This window comes from Coregonus lavaretus (assembly GCF_964263955.1).
Source record: "Coregonus lavaretus genome assembly, chromosome: 34".
NCBI classification, from domain to species: domain Eukaryota; kingdom Metazoa; phylum Chordata; class Actinopteri; order Salmoniformes; family Salmonidae; genus Coregonus; species Coregonus lavaretus.
The window spans coordinates 33,496,435-33,515,012 of record NC_140021.1 but is presented as its reverse complement, the minus strand read 5'-3'; the positions used below and the strand labels follow the sequence as shown (position 1 = coordinate 33,515,012).

Sequence of the window (18,578 nt, the reverse complement as noted above, 5' to 3'; positions counted from 1 at the left end):
TCCACTGTATCGCATAGAGAGTGACACCTCTGTCTTTACCTACATAGATCATTATGACTAGGTAATATTGACAAATTACTTTCTTGATCAACAATCAGTGTGTCATATGTTCTGATCTCTACTGTATGTATGCTGTCATGGATAGCCTGTGCCTCCACAACATTTTCCTTGGAATCAAATAGAGCAATAATGGACAATTAATTCTGTCTTCATCAACATTTGGCATAGATATTCAGTTTAATGAAAGCTTGATGGAGGGAGGTACACATGTATATCTATGTAAACATAGATTGTACAGACTAAACTTTCCTCTTGGAAAAATGAAGTTAGATCTCTATTCAATCTGCATCACGGAAATTCAGCTTTACAGCATGATTGGAATTTAAAGGCAATGTTCCCGCTTTAGCGGAGACTGTATTCATGGTAAACGCTGCTTATGTCGGCTCCATCAAATGACCTTTACATTTCTATTGTGGATTCTGTAACGCTTCATCTTTACAGATAGAATATCCCTTATTCTATTCTACAGAATTAAAGCAGGAAGCATGAAGTGGCCAATCAGTGACAGTGACAACAGCAAACCAAGCAACAGAGAGTGCCTAGTCAAAGGTCCCCTGTAAGACACGGGTAATCCTCCTGTCTGTTTGTGAAGGCTTGTGCTCAGCTGGACTGGACTACACCAAGATAAAGTCCTTGTTGTATGAGTCTCTCAAAGAGAATGATCTGAGGAGCAGGGAAGGGCAGGGGAGGCAGTAGGAAGGGTGTGGGGTGTAGGGAAGGAGGGATGGAGAGAGGGAGGTGGGGGTGCACATGGGCATCAGTGGGGTTAGCAGCTCCAGAAAGTATTTCATCAAAGAGGGCTAGGATCCTAGGGATTGAGATTCTGCCTGGAGGCAAGTAACCAATGGTCTCCCAAGAACCTATTCCAAAGTAGAACTCAGAGAGCCAAAACACACATCAAAAGCACCTCTGGAGCCAAAGCGATTCTGGAGGAGAAAGAAAGGGGTACGGGTTCCCTTCTTGACCCCGTCTAAGCCCCAGATATCACCCCAATAAAGGAGGAACTACTGTTTGTTCCAGACCTGAGATCTACTGCAGTCAGAGATGTGCACACCAAGGCAGGCACACACACACACATAGCGAGAGAGAGAAAGAGAGAGAGTGGCACACACACTAATATTACATGGTTTCACACGACATACAGACAAACAAACAGTATATTCTCATTACACATATTGTGATTCATTTCTGAGGCTTTTTTCGAATTGTGTTTGAATAAAACAGAACGGTTATAAACTGTAAAAGACACATTCATTTGTTTGTCTTCATCTACACACTGATTGATACATTACAACAAATATGCATTTAACACTGCATCAGTCTTTTTCCCAAAAGTAATTTCATGATCTCATTGAAATAAGTTACACAAGTAACATAAAATGACTACTTGGCAATACAGTGTTTAATTTTTCTCTCCATTTATCTCCAATTGGACAGATGTCACAGTGAAAGGGATATGTCATCAGAAAAGCATATGATATCCATCCAGATTTGACCTCTAGCATTGCATTGGACATACCAATGTTGAATCCCAAATAGCACCCTATTCCCTACATAGCGCACTACTTTTGACCAGAGACCCATGGGCCCTAGTCAAAAGTAGTGGATTACATAGGGAATAGGGCTTCATTTGGGGTGCAGACCAAGAGAATGGCAGGCTTGTTCAGTGAGTTGTGCAGTTGAGAACCGCATGCAGTCTCCTCTCAAGTTAACACCAAGGGTCCCAATTCAAGGAACAGTTTTCCACTCCTTCTGGACCAATAGAGTATATTTTAAAGCTTTCATTTCATGAATAAGACAATACATTCCCAGATTGTAATACTTTCTTAATTACAACTTTATTAACTCAGGATCTGACAAAAAAGTCCCACTGACATCCTATGCTGTGACTCGTTTGGCCTCATTTTTTCACTGCTTTCAATTGATAGAGCACCCTTCACTGTTTACTTGTTTCCCACTTGTTTGCTACTCCATTATTCTCCAAGACAAGGCAGCAAACAGACTAGGGCTACCAGTGGTCCCTGCTTCCCAATGTGTCAGGGGAAAGAGGGGCCAGAGTTACTGGGGCCAAATGAACACACCACAAGGACTGCTATACTGACCACTAATCTACTCCTGAAGAGAGCATTAGGCCCCATCCATCCTAGAGCTGTGTACACAGGGTTCAAGTGCTCCTTCACACACAGACCCCCCCCCACACACACACACACACACTGAGGCCTCGCAGCCATCTGCCAAATCAAAGAGCAAACAGTGAAGACACGACTGAGATAAAGCCTCTCTCTCTCTCTCGCTCCCTTACTCTGCTCTCTCTCCTGTCTCTCTGTGCATGCTGGAGGTATATCGGGTGTCTATGAGTGGCCCATTAGCGTGCATGACTGATAACAGGCGCTCAGTGCCCCCCCCTCCCCCCTTTATAATCACAGAGAGGGATATTTGTGGGGTTATTTTGAATCTGTCAGAAATAATAAACGCAAAACTATATCCACTTCGGCTATTTAAGCAATTTCCCTGTGATAACGTCCCGAGGGTTCTCATGCAGCTTCCAAATGACGACATAATGAAAAGACGACGCCTGCACCCCCTTATCAGGGCGGATTAAAAGGGAATAATGAAAGTGAGGGGGTTTGGAGCCTTGTGTGGCATGAATATGATTATCTAATGGACTCCAATGGAAAAGCATGTTAATTCCACTTAAAGGCGAGACCTTTCCCAGCCCTATCTCCTGCCCCTTGCTCCTCTGAAGTCTTCCTTTCTCCCCCTTTCTCTTCCTCCTTCCCTCTCTCCTCTCCTTTAAGTTTAAATAATCGCAACTCTCCTCAGCAGAAGTCATTATGTGTGCTGGGTATCTCTGTATGTGTATGAACGTGAACGTGTGAGAGCCAGCGTTTAATCGCACTCGTTTTTTTACCATCTCTTCTTTCTTTGGGCCTGTTGGAGCGTGTGTTGCTCTCTCTTAGCTTTCAGACAAAAGCTCTCAAGGCGGTTATCGATATTCAGAATTTTTCTCCATGAATGGACGTCCCCTTTGTTGCTGGAAGAATGTGGGTCACATTCTTACAAACTCAAATCAAACTTTTGGAGCCACCATTGGTATTAGGTTAAGTAAGTAAGGATTTGAATATTGGGTCAGACAATTATTATTTTGCTTTGCTGAGGAGAGCGCATAGTTACTTCAACTCTGACATGATGACAAAGTTGTCAAGATCAAAGTTCAAGTGAACATTCTTCCTCTACTCTACACACTTCCTATTGAGTATTCATACACACTATATAAGGATACACACCCTTCTGGCTGAATGTTGACAGGAAATTGACAATACAGCATTTATCCCAGGCATTTGAAGTATTTTGTTGTCAGATCCACAAACTGTAAATCTACTGGCTAAGATTAATTGGAGAAGAACAGCGAAAAGACCTTTCTCCTTTTGATCCCGACCAACCTTTCCACCTCGTCAAGGGGGCCTTCCATCCACATTAAGGACCGTTAGGACCAATAAGACTCCTTCAACTGATAGCCCAGTCCATTCTCCTCCAGTAACAGCAGCAGAAATGTGGCCCAGACCACTGCACACACTTCACACATCCTGAAAGCAAACAGAGATCCCACAGGACACAGTTAAAAAAGAGAAACATCAATATTTCATCAAACTACTCTCTCTTTCTGTCCCACATCAAAGCTAGTAGCTCCCATTGAAATCCTACAGGTACAGCTCTTTTGTTTTTCCTCCTCTGGTATGCCTGTAGAGACTACAGCCATTCCCCCGCTCTCCTTTAGAAAACCTCTCGGTTACAGTGTTCGTCTGTCTCGTGGTTAACTGTCTCACGGTTTGGAAGATGAGGTGCAAAGGGGAGGGCTGTGATTAGAAAAGAGAAGACATACTTACTCTGAGGATGTCCAGGGAATGGTGGAATCACAAATGCAGGGGAAATGATTGTCCAATTTAAGTAAAGTAAAAGAAGGTGTTTCTTCTATTTTACTCAACTACACTTTCTCATAAAGTCTTCAGTGTACGTGGAGGCCATCAACATGTGGTCAGAAGACTCAGAGCAGCAGGGGGGACAGACAGGCCATAAAGAGGAACCTTCTGACATGCCAAACCTGCCGGGGGCACGTAAAACTCCCTGGAGAGCTCGCTAGCTGGGGGAGGAGGAGGAGCATTGATAATTGGTTGTCGGGGGATACTTTGATCTATTGTTGCGGTTGAAGGAATTTTGTTCCTTTTCAAAGATGATTTTGTCTTTTGAGTTGTTATATTTTCCTAACACGAGAATGATGTAAGGGACCCTAAGCAAAAAATGGAATGCCCAGTGTTACAAATGGAAAAGCACTAACATTTTAACACAAAACTACTTTTGAACAAAATCAAAAGGAATGATCACTTTAGCATCGCTGAGGTGTTGCCTATGTGCACTTTGCCTCATTGTCGCTGGATTTGTACACTAAACACATTTCCATAAAATGACACGCTCTGAGTGTGTGTGTTTGTGTGCGTGTATTTTCCCCATAGCCCTACAGCTGTGCGTTGTGGTTAGGTGTTTGGAGTGTGGTGGCGCCTGTGCCTGAACACAGAGGGCTCCTCCCATCATCACCGTCGTCAATCTATGGCTGTCCCTCAGAGGCGGACAGTGACAAATGACACTCCCAGTCAGTCACACGCTTATCACCATACAGGTAACACACAGGCCTGAAAATGACAGACATGAAATGGAAACATCTCTCATTCTGTGGGCCTGGGAGTCTGAAGTGAAGTATTAACTGAGGGAGAGATGGAGTAGGATAACAGGGTCACTGTTTGGGGTGCGATTGCAGAGGAGGTCCACGTGCTATTACGTTTTCTAAAAAAGAGAGTGTTATGGAGATCCTTTGAGCTTTTATTTGCCTTTAATAAAATAGTTATATTACTTTATAGATAGCGTGAACTCACTGAAACTTTTTTCAAATGAACCTTTAAGATAATACCAAACTTTTGCAACACAGTGCGTTTGTCATAATGTATTTTGAGATCTTATAATAGTAAAGTGTGTCGCATGCCATTGTGTCAATGTTGATACATAAGCTATCCATGGTCCCTCAGTCTCACAGTACAAAATCCTCTCTGGTGCCCGAATGCAGCCAGGTCAATGGGTCAACCCCATCCCAACCTGGACTCTCCCATTCAACTAGACCCATAACTCAGAGAGGCCTTTCTCTCTCGCTCTCGTAAACATTTGCACATGTACACACAGGCACCTACACACACATGCTTGTGCACACATTCACACACCCACTGTTGTTCTTATACAATCTATGACACACACACACACCAACACATACACCTAAATCCCTGGGAAAGGAAAGATGGATGGGATGTCTTGGGACACAGGTGCTGTTCCAGTTGTTTGTTCTCCCACACATTCCTTCTAGCTCCGTTTTAAACACTCTTCTTCTCCCCTGTGTTAATTACCATAACATTAGACAGAGTAAGGAGAGCTGAATATCATGTTAGATCAATCAACCTATCTTTTGGCAAAGTTTGTTCGTCGCTGACTGTCTTCTTGCACTGAATGTACGATAAGCATTTCTCAAGACAGCGTGACCAAAGGGGTCTCAGGCAGTTCTCTTCATTGCCGTTAAATGGTGCTAATTCACCAATAATATTCATACCACATACTTAACACTAGTTATTCCATCTTGTGGCAGACCATAGAGATAGATAGAGGACTCATCTTTCTGCGCCAATATAGCGTCTGTGACAGCATGGACAGTGCCATTTTGAAGTAGTCCATTTTCTTCTTCACAATTGGCTGATCCCTCCTGATGACCCGGTTGGACATGACTCCAACAGGGTCACCAGGAGGGATCAACCAATGAAGTTGAAAGTCCAGCCCTCAATGGTGCTGCCCATGCTAACACAGCCTTTTGTCACCAAGGGAGTACCCCAAGGCTCGATCCTAGGCCCCACGCTCTTCTCAATTTACATCAACAACATAGCTCAGGCAGTAGGAAGCTCTCGCAGCTCTCGCATCCATTTATATGCAGATGATAGTGTTATACTCAGCTGGCCCCTCCCCAGATTTTGTGTTAAGCGCTCTACAACAAAGCTTTCTTAGTGTCCAACAAGCTTTCTTTGCCCTTAACCTTGTTCTGAACACCTCCAAAACAAAGGTAATGTGGTTCGGTAAGAAGAAGGCCCCTCTCCCCAACGGTGTGATTACTACCTCTGAGGGTTTAGAGCCCTAATTCAGATGACCATCCTACCCATGCTAGAATACGGAGACGTAATTTATAGATCGGCAGGTAAGGGTGCTCTCGAGCGGCTAGATGTTCTTTACCATTCGGCCATCAGATTTGCCACCAATGCTCCTTATAGGACACATCACTGCACTCTATACTCCTCTGTAAATTGGTCATCTCTGTATACCCGTCACAAGACCCACTGGTTGATGCTTATTTATAAAACCCTCTTAGGCCTCACTCCCCCCTATCTGAGATACCTACTGCATCCCTCATCCTCCACATACAACACCCATTCTGCCAGTCACATTCTGTAAAAGGTCCCCAAAGCACACACATCCCATGGTTGCTCCTCTTTTCAGTTCGCTGCAGCTAGCGACTGGAACGAGCTGCAAAGAACACTCAAACTGGACAGTCTTCATTCAAAGACTCAATCATGGACACTCTTACTGACACTTGTGGCTGCTTCGCGTGATGTATTGTTGTCTCTACCTTCTTGCCCTGTGCCCAATAATGTTTGTACCATGTTTTGTGCTGCTACCATGTTGTGCTGCTGCCACGTTGTGTTTCTACCGTGTTGTTGTCATGTGTTGCTACCATGCTGTGTTGTCATGTGTTGCTGCCATCATGTGTTGTTCTCTTTATGTAGTGTTGTGGTGTCTCTCTTTATGTAGTGTTGTGGTGTCTCTCTTTATGTAGTGTTGTGGTGTCTCTCTTTATGTAGTGTTGTGGTGTCTCTCTTTATGTAGTGTTGTGGTGTCTCTCTTTATGTAGTGTTGTGGTGTCTCTCTTTATGTAGTGTTGTGGTGTCTCTCTTTATGTAGTGTTGTGGTGTCTCTCTTTATGTAGTGTTGTGGTGTCTCTATGTAATGTTGTGGTGTCTCTATGTAGTGTTGTGGTGTCTCTCTTTATGTAGTGTTGTGGTGTGTCTCTTTATGTAGTGTTGTGGTGTCTCTCTTTATGTAGTGTTGTGGTGTCTCTCTTTATGTAGTGTTGTGGTGTGTCTCTTTATGTAGTGTTGTGGTGTGTCTCTTTATGTAGTGTTGTGGTGTGTCTCTTTATGTAGTGTTGTGGTGTCTCTCTTTATGTAGTGTTGTGGTGTCTCTATGTAATGTTGTGGTGTCTCTATGTAGTGTTGTGGTGTCTCTCTTTATGTAGTGTTGTGGTGTGTCTCTTTATGTAGTGTTGTGGCGTCTCTCTTTATGTAGTGTTGTGGCGTCTCTCTTTATGTAGTGTTGTGGCGTCTCTCTTTATGTAGTGTTGTGGTGTCTCTTTATGTAGTGTTGTGGCGTCTCTCTTTATGTAGTGTTGTGGCGTCTCTCTTTATGTAGTGTTGTGGTGTCTCTCTTTATGTAGTGTTGTGGCGTCTCTCTTTATGTAGTGTTGTGGTGTCTCTTTATGTAGTGTTGTGGTGTCTCTCTTTATGTAGTGTTGTGGTGTCTCTCTTGTTGTGATGTGTGTTTTGCCCTAGATTTAAAAAATGTATCCCAGCCCCCGTCCCCGCAGGAGGCCTTTTGGTAGGCCATCATTGTAAATAAGAATTTGTTCTTAACTGACTTGCCTAGTTAAATAAAGGTTAGATAAATAAAAGTAGTACAACATTAGTGAAGCAGACTACTTGTGAATTTAAATTATTAAGGCACACCACATGTATGTATTGACGTAATGTAGGCTGGTGACATCTTCAAAGACAAGTGTTTTGATGCTACCAATGGTGATTAAAACCAAAGCTAGTGGATTGTGTAAATGATACTTAAATTGCAATTAGATTTCATACTACGCTTCACTTGCTTACAACCTGAATCTAGGTCATCAGACTGCAACTCAACAAAACAGCAGACAAGGCTTCTTTTTTTTTTTTCAGTGGGATCACAATCAATTTCTCAATCGTCAAATTTGACGGCATGCTACTTTCACCCTGTCTGAACCTATGGTGCTGAGTCAACGGTTTTCAGAGGTGAATGAGTGCATTGAGTGCAAACTATCCTCATACCAGTCTGAATGGGCAACTTTCACAAAGCCATACCCAGACCAAAATAGAGTACAACTGTTTGTGTTGGTGGAAACTCAGCAGACAGTCAATGATGTTTGAACAGCCAACTAAGAATAGTCTTAGGCTGCAGTCATAGTGAAAATATTGTGAATGCCACAGCATTATACTTTCTCACACAAAGTAGATGACAATAAGTGAATGCTGCTCTTGTGGCTCAAAGCATTGCATTCCTTCATTAAGACTTTGTTCTTGTTGCTTATTCTAATATTGCTACCTTATAAAGGTTAGATTGAGAGTGCCTCACACTTACTCAATTGACCTCATTGTGCTCAGAAAAAAAGATTGTGATGAGGCATTCTGTTCTGAGAGTAATTGGGTTTTGTAAATGTTATTCAAAATTTGTTAAAGAATTATAAAAATACACACAAAAATGAGGATTTTAGACTCTAGACCAGCACTAACTCTGCAAATAGAGAACATATTGAACCAGTAATGGTAAGACCAGGGCTGCTGCTACATGGGAGGACACCGATTCTTTCAAATAAAATAAATAAATAATAACATATATTTTTTGGTAGGAACTCAGCCTGGGTCTCAACTTACTGTTAAAAGTGAGAATAGTAGAATACACAAGGTGCAATTTCGAAACTTGGTTGTGCATCAGCAGTTTGCCTTTTGTTCTATGTCACTCAGTGACAGTCACTCAATTAGTCCATGTCAATAAAAACAATTTAAATTGGTAAATGAGTCTAGTTAGTCTAGCCAGATATCTAAACTTGTAGTAATCATGGCTGAATTACCGACCAGGCACGCAGTGCACGTGCCCAGGGGCCCTGACCTCCAGGGGGCCCCCATTGATTTTGTTAGTCAGTCTCACTCAGAAATCATATTAACACGGCCTAAGCCATAGCACCACTTTACACATTTTGTAGAATCGCTGGAAATTAGCTGTAAAACTGCAACAACAAAACAAATCTGTAAAACAAACATATTTGTTTAGCTGTTGTTAATAAAATAATTGTTCCGCTAATAGATCCCTCACTGTCTCCCACGTGGGTGGGCCTATGCCAGGCCCACCAATGGCTGCACCCCTCCCAGTCATGTGAAATCCATAGATTAGGGCCCAATTAATTTATTTCAGTTGGCTGATTTCCTGACTGTAACTCAGTAAAATCGTTGATATGGTTGAATGTTGCGTTTATATTTATTGTTCAGTATATATACAATAATTTACACTTTAATACAATGTCTTAGAGAATGGTATGCATGTACTGCATGTTTCTTGATTGTCAGCATGGGGTAATTGTAAACAACAATGAATTTCTATACTGGCAAAATATCAATGTACTCAGGATGCAACAGGTGGGAGTGTCCCCTAGCAGCATATGATATCATGGAGGAAGAAAGGTGTAGAATGATGAGGTGTTTACCATTGGAATTATGTGATCTGAGGTGACATTGAATGTGTGTGTGGTTTCAGTGGGCACGATTACAAGGCGAGGGCTGGGGTGGTCTCAGTGTCAAACATGACAGAAGGGCGTTTGGGGATGGCCTGCAGATTACTCAGGCCGCAGGTGCACAGCTTCAGCAGCCTCAGCAGATCCTTCTGGAAGCGAACGCCAATGAACACGTACAGGAAGGGGTTAATGCAGGCGTGGGTGTACGCCAGGCTCTTTGCAATCTGACCAGCGACATCGAAATGCCCCGATACGACACAGTCCGTGATGGTGGTGTTGGCGGCCTGCGTGGCGGCGACCACCAGTAGCCCATTGTACGGCAGCTGGGAGAGGACAAACACAGCCACCACGGCGAAGATGACCCTGAGTGCCTTGTGCTTCTCAAAGCTCTTGGCATGCAGCAGGGTGCGGATGATGACAGAGTAGCACAGCACCATGACCAGCAGCGGTAGGCAAAAACCCACACATATCTGCAGAGCCAGCACCAGGATCTTGGTGCGATTGAAGAGGTTGTTGGGGTAGACCAGGACACAGAAGGAATTCCCCCTAAGGTCAGGCTTGACCTGGGCAAAGATGAACTCGGGTAGGGCCAGGGAGACTGAGATGATCCAGACAGCTAGGCAGGCCAGCTTGCTGACAAACAGCCTCTTGTTCTTCAGGTTGTGGGCCTTGGTAACCTGGACGATAGCCACATAGCGGTCCACGCTGATACATGTGAGCAGCAGCATGCTGCTGAAGAAGTTGATCTTGTAGACGGCCGAGAGGAGCTTACAGAGGCCCAGGCCAAACATCCAGCCCTTGGTGGCGTCGGCGGCCCAGAAAGGCAGCGTGCCCAGGAAGAAAAGGTCAGCCACGGCCAGGTTGAGTAGGTAGACGTCAGTCATGGTCTTGAGGCGGTGGCGCACAGTGGTATAGATGAAGACCACCATCAGGTTGCCCACAGCGCCTAGGACGAAGATGAGCCAGAACAGCGGGGGTTCGTAGAGACCCCGGAAGTCCCTCACCCAGCTCTTGTCACACACCCCCCCTGAGGTCTCAGTGAAGGTCTCATATTCCTCTGTGTAATCGCCAGAAAGCTGTAATACAAACAAGCATTCTTTAATGGGAGACCTTTACTCTGGATTTGTGTAACAGGTGTCCCTAATCATTTATTTTGTCACCGGGTCTTTGATAAGTGTCTTTGATAACAGTTTAAACAGATTTCAATTTAGCCTACTTTTAATTTAACAATTATTTTAATTACTGTCTACAGTGGTTGACTGTCTGTCTGTTCCCCCAAACTATCTGCATACACTACAGGGTTTCATAGCACAGTGGATTCAGTGGAGCAGTGTGACACCAGGATCTGGTGGTAGTGACGATCTATCTAAACCAGACGCTACTCTGGCTGCTCTCAGATGCAGGTGTTGTGTCTCACTGTCTCTACTGGAGAAACCACACCACTACACCACTTCCTGTATGAGATGGCAGGATAACGTTTCAGAGGGGCTACAGCTCAGGTTCACGATGCACGTCAACGGCACAGTGCTCATTGTCGACACCGACACACACAGATGTAGGACAGCGATTAAACTGGGGGAAGAGGTGACAGCATGCACACCATGGACATTTTTAGACTGATGTTTTAGCCTTTACTGAGGCAAAGTTTGTGTGTGTGTCTATTGGAAACATTTGCCTAGCTTAAAGGAAAGCAAGCATTAAATTCACAAACTCCATGCTACATATACAGTGGGGGAAAAAATTATTTAGTCAGCCACCAATTGTGCAAGTTCTCCCACTTAAAAAGATGAGAGAGGCCTGTAATTTTCATCATAGGTACACGTCAACTATGACAGACAAATTGAGGAAAAAAATTCCAGAAAATCACATTGTAGGATTTTTTATGATTTTATTTGCAAATTATGGTGGAAAATAAGTATTTGGTCAATAACAACAGTTTCTCAATACTTTGTTATATACCCTTTGTTGGCAATGACACAGGTCAAACGTTTTCTGCAAGTTTTCACAAGGTTTTCACACACTGTTGCTGGTATTTTGGCCCATTCCTCCATGCAGATCTCCTCTAGAGCAGTGATGTTTTGGGGCTGTCGCTGGGCAACACGGACTTTCAACTCCCTCCAAAGATTTTCTATGGGGTTGAGATCTGGAGACTGGCTAGGCCACTCCAGGACCTTGAAATGCTTCTTACGAAGCCACTCCTTCGTTGCCCGGGCGGTGTGTTTGGGATCATTGTCATGCTGAAACACCCAGCCACGTTTCATCTTCAATGCCCTTGCTGATGGAAGGACGTTTTCACTCAAAATCTCACGATACATGGCCCCATTCATTCTTTCCTTTACACGGATCAGTCGTCCTGGTCCCTTTGCAGAAAAACAGCCCCATAGCATGATGTTTCCACCCCCATGCTTCACAGTAGGTATGGTGTTATTTGGATGCAACTCAGCATTATTTGTCCTCCAAACACGACGAGTTGAGTTTTTACCAAAAAGTTATATTTTGGTTTCATCTGACCATATGACATTCTCCCAATCCTCTTCTGGATCATCCAAATGCACTCTAGCAAACTTCAGACGGGCCTGGACATGTACTGGCTTAAGCAGGGGGACACGTCTGGCACTGCAGGATTTGAGTCCCTGGCGGCGTAGTGTGTTACTGATGGTAGGCTTTGTTACTTTGGTCCCAGCTCTCTGCAGGTCATTCACTAGGTCCCCCCGTGTGGTTCTGGGATTTTTGCTCACCGTTCTTGTGATCATTTTGACCCCACGGGGTGAGATCTTGCGTGGAGCCCCAGATCGAGGGAGATTATCAGTGGTCTTGTATGTCTTCCATTTCCTAATAATTGCTCCCACAGTTGATTTCTTCAAACCAAGCTGCTTACCTATTGCAGATTCAGTCTTCCCAGCCTGGTGCAGGTCTACAATTTTGTTTCTGGTGTCCTTTGACAGCTCTTTGGTCTTGGCCATAGTGGAGTTTGGAGTGTGACTGTTTGAGGTTGTGGACAGGTGTATTTTATACTGATAACAAGTTCAAACAGGTGCCACTAATACAGGTAACGAGTGGAGGACAGAGGAGCCTCTTAAAGAAGAAGTTATAGGTCTGTGAGAGCCAGAAATCTTGCTTGTTTGTAGGTGACCAAATACTTATTTTCCACCATAATTTGCAAATAAATTCATAAAAAATCCTACAATGTGATTTTCTGGAGAAACAAATTCTCATTTTGTCTGTCATAGTTGACGTGTACCTATGATGAAAATTACAGGCCTCTCTCATCTTTTTAAGTGGGAGAACTTGCACAATTGGTGGCTGACTAAATACTTTTTTTTCCCCACTGTACATTTTTCTTTAAGATTATCACTAAATCTGATCAACTGAACATGGAGAAAAAAAAAATGGTATCATGAAAAATAATAACTAAAACCATCTACATACAGTATGTGTGTACTGTAATAACATACACACACAGACAGATCACATACAGTGGGGAAAAAAGTTCTCCCACTTGCTGATCTGAATCTTGGGTACTAAAAGTGATGAGTTTAAAATACAAACATGAGTTTTTCTATGTATGGGAGTTCAAAAGACAAACAGTAGATACTCTAGGCAACAATCAACATGTTTGGATTGAATTCATTCTCTGATGTTTGATGTTGATCTCTAAATTCATTTTATAGCATGGCTTTACAATTGTAAATACAAGCATTTAGGTTGAAATAATACTTACAGTTTCATCAGTTGGGAGTGCAGTGAATAATGGCCACTCCATTTAACCTGTCAGAAGAAGTAAAATGTAAATAATGTGTTCTTTAATCCACAAATAACCTAATAGATTATGTGAAAAAAAGTTATTACTACATATACACTTAATAATGTATCACCTTTGACCCACACTGAAAACAATTTCAACCAAACGAAAACGTTAACAAAAGAATACTATCCAGTATTATGAAAGAACATCTCTACATTTGAAACAAAACTCACTAGCAAGAGGATAACAAAGACAGTGTTCCAACCCACTCAGTGATGACACTTCAATGCTGTGTCTCTTTCTCAGAGTAGACGCTTCTAGCTACCTGTCTCACCGTCACCAGCTTTTATGGTTCTTTGTCTTAACCACAACGTCACATCGATAGACCGCTTTGCCTATGTCATTAGTTCCTGTTTTTTCTAACATACAGTATACCAGTGTAAACATCCTAATCAACTTTGTATGCATTACATTTAGAAACTGTTTCTCTTTTTAGGGAACCTGTGGTATACTCTATAAAAACAAACACTACCAGTCAAAAGGTTGGACAAACCTACTCATTCAAGGGTTTTTCTTTATTTTTACATTGTGAAGTGAAGACATCAAAACTATGAAATGACACATATGGAATCATGTAGTAACCAAAAAAGTGTTAAACAAATCGAAATATATTTTATATTTGAGATTCTTCAAATAGCCACCCTTTGCCTTGATGACAGCTTTGCACAATCTTGGCATTCTCTCAACCAGCTTCATGAGGTAGTCACCTGGAATGCATCTCAATTAACAGGTGTGCCTTCTTAAAAGTTTTGTGGAAATTTGTGGAATTTCTTTCCTTCTTAATGCATTTGAGCCAATCGGTTGTGTTGTGACAAGGTAGGGAGGTATACAGAAGATAGCCTTATTTGGTAAAAGACCAAGTCCATATTATGGCAAGAACAGCTCAAATAATCAAAGAGAAACGACAGTCCATCATTACTTTAAGACATGAAGGTCAGTCAATACGGAAAATGTCAAGAACTTTGAACGTTTCTTCAAGTGCAGTCGCAAAAACCATCAAGCGATATGATGAAACTGGCTCTCATGAGGACCGCCACAGGAAAGGAAGGCCCAGAGTTACCTCTGCTGCAGAGGATAAGTTCGTTAAAGTTACCAGCCTCAGAAATTGCTTCAAGTTCAAGTAACAGACACATCAACATCAACTGTTCAGAGGGGACTGTGTGAATCAAGAAAAAGAGACCTGCTTGGGCAAAGAAACACGAGCAATGGACATTAGACCGGTGGAAATGTGTCCTTTGGTCTGGAGTCCAAATTGGACATTTTTGGTTCCAACCGTCTTTGTGAGACGCGGTGTAGGTGAACGGATGATCTCCGCATGTGTATTTCCCACCGTAAAGCATGCAGGAGGAGGCGTTATGGTGTGGGGGTGCTTTGCTGGTGACACGGTCTGTGATTTATTTTGAATTCAAGGCACACTTAACCAGCATGGCTACCACAGCATTTTGCAGTGATACGCCATCCCATCTGGTTTGGGCTTAGTGGGACTATCATTTGTTTTTCAACAGGACAATGACCCAACACACCTCCAGGCTGTGTAAGGGCTATTTTACCAAGAAGGAGAGTGATGGAGTGCTGCATCAGATGATCTGACCTCCACAATCCCCCGACCTCAACCCAATTGAGATGGTTTGGGATGAGTTGGACCGCAGAGTGAAGGAAAAGCAGCCAAACAAGTGCTCAGAATATGTGGGAACTCCTTCAAGACTGTTGGAAAAGCATTCCAGGTGAAGCTGGTTGAGAGAATGCCAAGAGTGTGCAAAGCTGTCATCAAGGCAAAGGGTGGCTATTTGAAGAATCTCAAATATAAAATATAGTTTGATTTGTTTAACACTTTTTTGGTTACTACATGATTCCATATGTGTTATTTCATAGTTGTGATGTCTTCACTATTATTCTACAATGTAGAAAATAGTAAAAATAAAGAAAAACCCTTGAATGAGTGGGTGTGTCCAAACCTTTGACTGGTACTGTATGTCAGCATGCTAGGTATGACTTGCATTTGTTCTAAGAGACACCTTATATGAACTTCCTCATAGCAGTGAATGCAGGCTTTATTAGGCATCTCTGCTCTTCCTTGGATCTCACACCACCTGTCTTATGCAGCTGGAACAATTCTCCCTCATCCCTCTAAAAACACTTTTCATGTCACGGTCCATTTTTCACAAGACTGTATGCTCAAGTGAAGCACTTAGTGCCCATGAGAAGTGATGTGTGAAATGGATACGCTTGGTAGTAAGACAACACCAGTGTTGTGAGATGGTGAGGGGAAGTTCATTGTGGGCTGTAGTGACAGAGTTATCTTTAGGACCACTAAGCCCAAACAGAGTTATATGTCACAACAGGGCTGTTGAACCCTGTTCCTAGAGAGCTACCCTCCTGTAGGTTTTCTTTCCAACCACAGTTATAACTGACCTGATTCAGGTTATCAACCAGCTAATTTCTAGAATCAGGTGCTCTACATTAGGGTTGGAGCGAAAACCTACAGGACGGTAGCTCTCCAGGAACAGGGTTGGAGTGCCCTGTCTCAGTGAATACATCTATACACTGTGACCAAAAGGGGCCAATGTACTGGAATGTACTGGAATATGTAAAATCCCCAGATGTTGCCTAAATGAAAGTAATGTAGTTGATAACATAAGTTTAATCAGTAAAGCGGACTGAATGGCTTGCTTCTTTAACTTCATCCAGTAAGTATAATACACTGAGTGTACAAAACATTAAGAACACCTGCTCTTTCAATGACAGACTGGCCAGGTGAATCCAGGTGAAACCTATGATCCCTTATTGATGTCACTTGTTAAATCCACTTAAATTAAATAAAATCAAGTTTTATTTGTCACATGCGCCGAATACAACAGGTGTAGACCTTACAGTGAAATGCTTACTTACAAGCCCTTAACCAACAATGCAGTTTTAAGAAAATAGAGTTAAGAAAATATTTACAAAATAAACTAAAGTAAAAAAAAAATATATATATATATGCAAATTGAATGCAAATAGTCTGGGTGGCCATTTTATTAGCTGTTCAGTAGCCTTATGGCTTTGGGGTAGAAGCTGTTAAGGAGCCTTTAGGACCTCGACTTGGCATTCCGTTACCGCTTGCCGTGCAGTAACAGAGAGAACAGTCTATGACTTAGTTTACTGGAGTCTTTTACAATTGTTTGGGCCTTCCTCTGACACCACCTAGCAACTCAATATTAGGAAGGTGTTCTTAATGTTTTGTACACTCAGTGTGTATTCACATTGCTTCCTCTTCTATGGTCGTAGTGGGAATGTACCGATAACTGCCAAAATAAAGGAAACATAGTGTCTTAATAGGGCATTCGGCCACCACGAGCCAGAACAGCTTCAATGCAACTTGGTATAGATTCTACGAGTGTCTTTAACTCTATCGGAGGGATGCGACACCATTCTGTCATGATGTTGTGTTGATGGTGGTGAAAAACGCTGTCTCAGGCCCTGCTCCAAAGTCTCCCATAAGTGTTCAATTAGGTTGAGATCTGGTGACTGAGACGGCCATGTCATATGGTATATATCGTTTTCATGATCATCAAACCAGTGACCACTCGTGCCCTGTGGATGGGGGTATTGTCATCCTATGGGGGCATAGCCATGGTAGCCAAAATAATGGACTGCCCAGCATTCACCTATTTACCTTATAGCCTATGAGCATGGCACAATAATGCACATTCCTCACGATGCCAGTTGCCACCCATAGGGCTGGCTACCTGCCATCATATCCTCTGGCTACGAGGCTATTCTCAAAACGATTTTAATAAATGTTCATATTACGCTGTGTCTCTGTTCCTCATTCAGTTAGTCTGTCCTCAATTTAACTACATCTGAGCATATCCACCCTTGTTTACAATTGCGACAAAGAAGCAGACACCATAGAAAAGGAAGTGCAGCTACTATGAGCAGACGTGAAAGGCAAGGGGAAATTAAACAAAAGGACAAAATGCTGCTTTGCAATGTGGGCACAGTTAACCACATGTACAGTACACCGCAAAAAAGACTGCATCAAAAGTCCCTGGCATTCTTGGACTTGTTCACAACATGGATAAATGAAGAGGCAAAAATGATAGTTTTGATTGAATTCATTTAAAGATGTTATGTTTTTATCGGGCTGAGTTCCAGGTTGCAGCAACAGTCAATAGTTTGACAACTTGATATTGTTGATACCATGTGTGTTTACCATGCTCTTGGGCTTCCAACCACACCTGCACACCGTTTTTATTGTATTGTTGTCTATCATTTGTTTTCTTTGGTGCAAATAAATAAATAATACAAACAAATAAATGTTAGCATGTTTTGAGTTTCCAAAGCCGAAGAGACTGTTATGATAGAAACATCAAGGGAGAGGGAAGTCCATTCATGGCTGTTTGTTTCCTGTGAGTAGGTGTAAGGAAGAGTACTTTCTAACCTCCTGTGTTTCAACACATTTTTAGGCACTGAGTACAGCTGAGAGCAGAGCACAGTGCAGACCAGTGTGGAATCCTCATAAAGGTTTCACTACCCAACTTGATTTAGCAGTTTCTGTCTCAGTTTCTCATAGGACTTAGGGGTGAGATGCCGGAGGTTGAGAGTAGCTACCAGTCTCCTCTTTCAGGTTCCGTTTCTCAGTTTGGACCACAAAAAGGCAAAGTGAAACAGCCATGGCCCGTAAGCTAGGCTAAGGGTGCTTCAGGGTTCCTATGAAAACAAACTCTTGAATAAAGTGACAGACAGAGGTGTTGGTGATTACATCAGTTCCAAATGACACATGCCAAAGCAGTGTTACTGTAGCTCTAATCTGCGTGGTAGGTGCTATATACAGTAACACCTGTGCAGCCACAGGACAGACTTCTCTGTTAAACACGAGTAATGCTTGAAAACACACATGCACCCATCCAAACACACACACACACACTACAAAGCCAGTCTCCAAATGATCTTCGGGTTCTTGCATAAATTATTCAAATCACACAGAAGGAAACACCATATCTACATTGTGTGTGCACTATGGACATTCTACCAGACGTATTGCTATTCACCACAACCCAATAA

At 42.7% G+C, this 18,578-nt stretch overlaps 1 protein-coding gene across 1 annotated transcript; it reads right to left on the bottom strand.

Moving 5' to 3' along the window:
• Positions 1-9,759: 9,759 nt before the first annotated feature.
• LOC311109097 (C-C chemokine receptor type 9-like) lies at positions 9,760-13,772 on the bottom strand (the record flags this gene model as incomplete). The annotated part of the gene is made up of 3 exons (XM_084151901.1): positions 13,706-13,772; positions 13,449-13,495; positions 9,760-10,803 (listed from the first exon to the last, which is right to left on the bottom strand). The coding sequence occupies exons 2-3, from the start codon at positions 13,488-13,490 to the stop codon at positions 9,760-9,762; spliced, it is 1,086 nt and encodes a 361-aa protein (XP_084008027.1). The 5' UTR covers positions 13,491-13,495; positions 13,706-13,772.
• Positions 13,773-18,578: the final 4,806 nt, after the last annotated feature.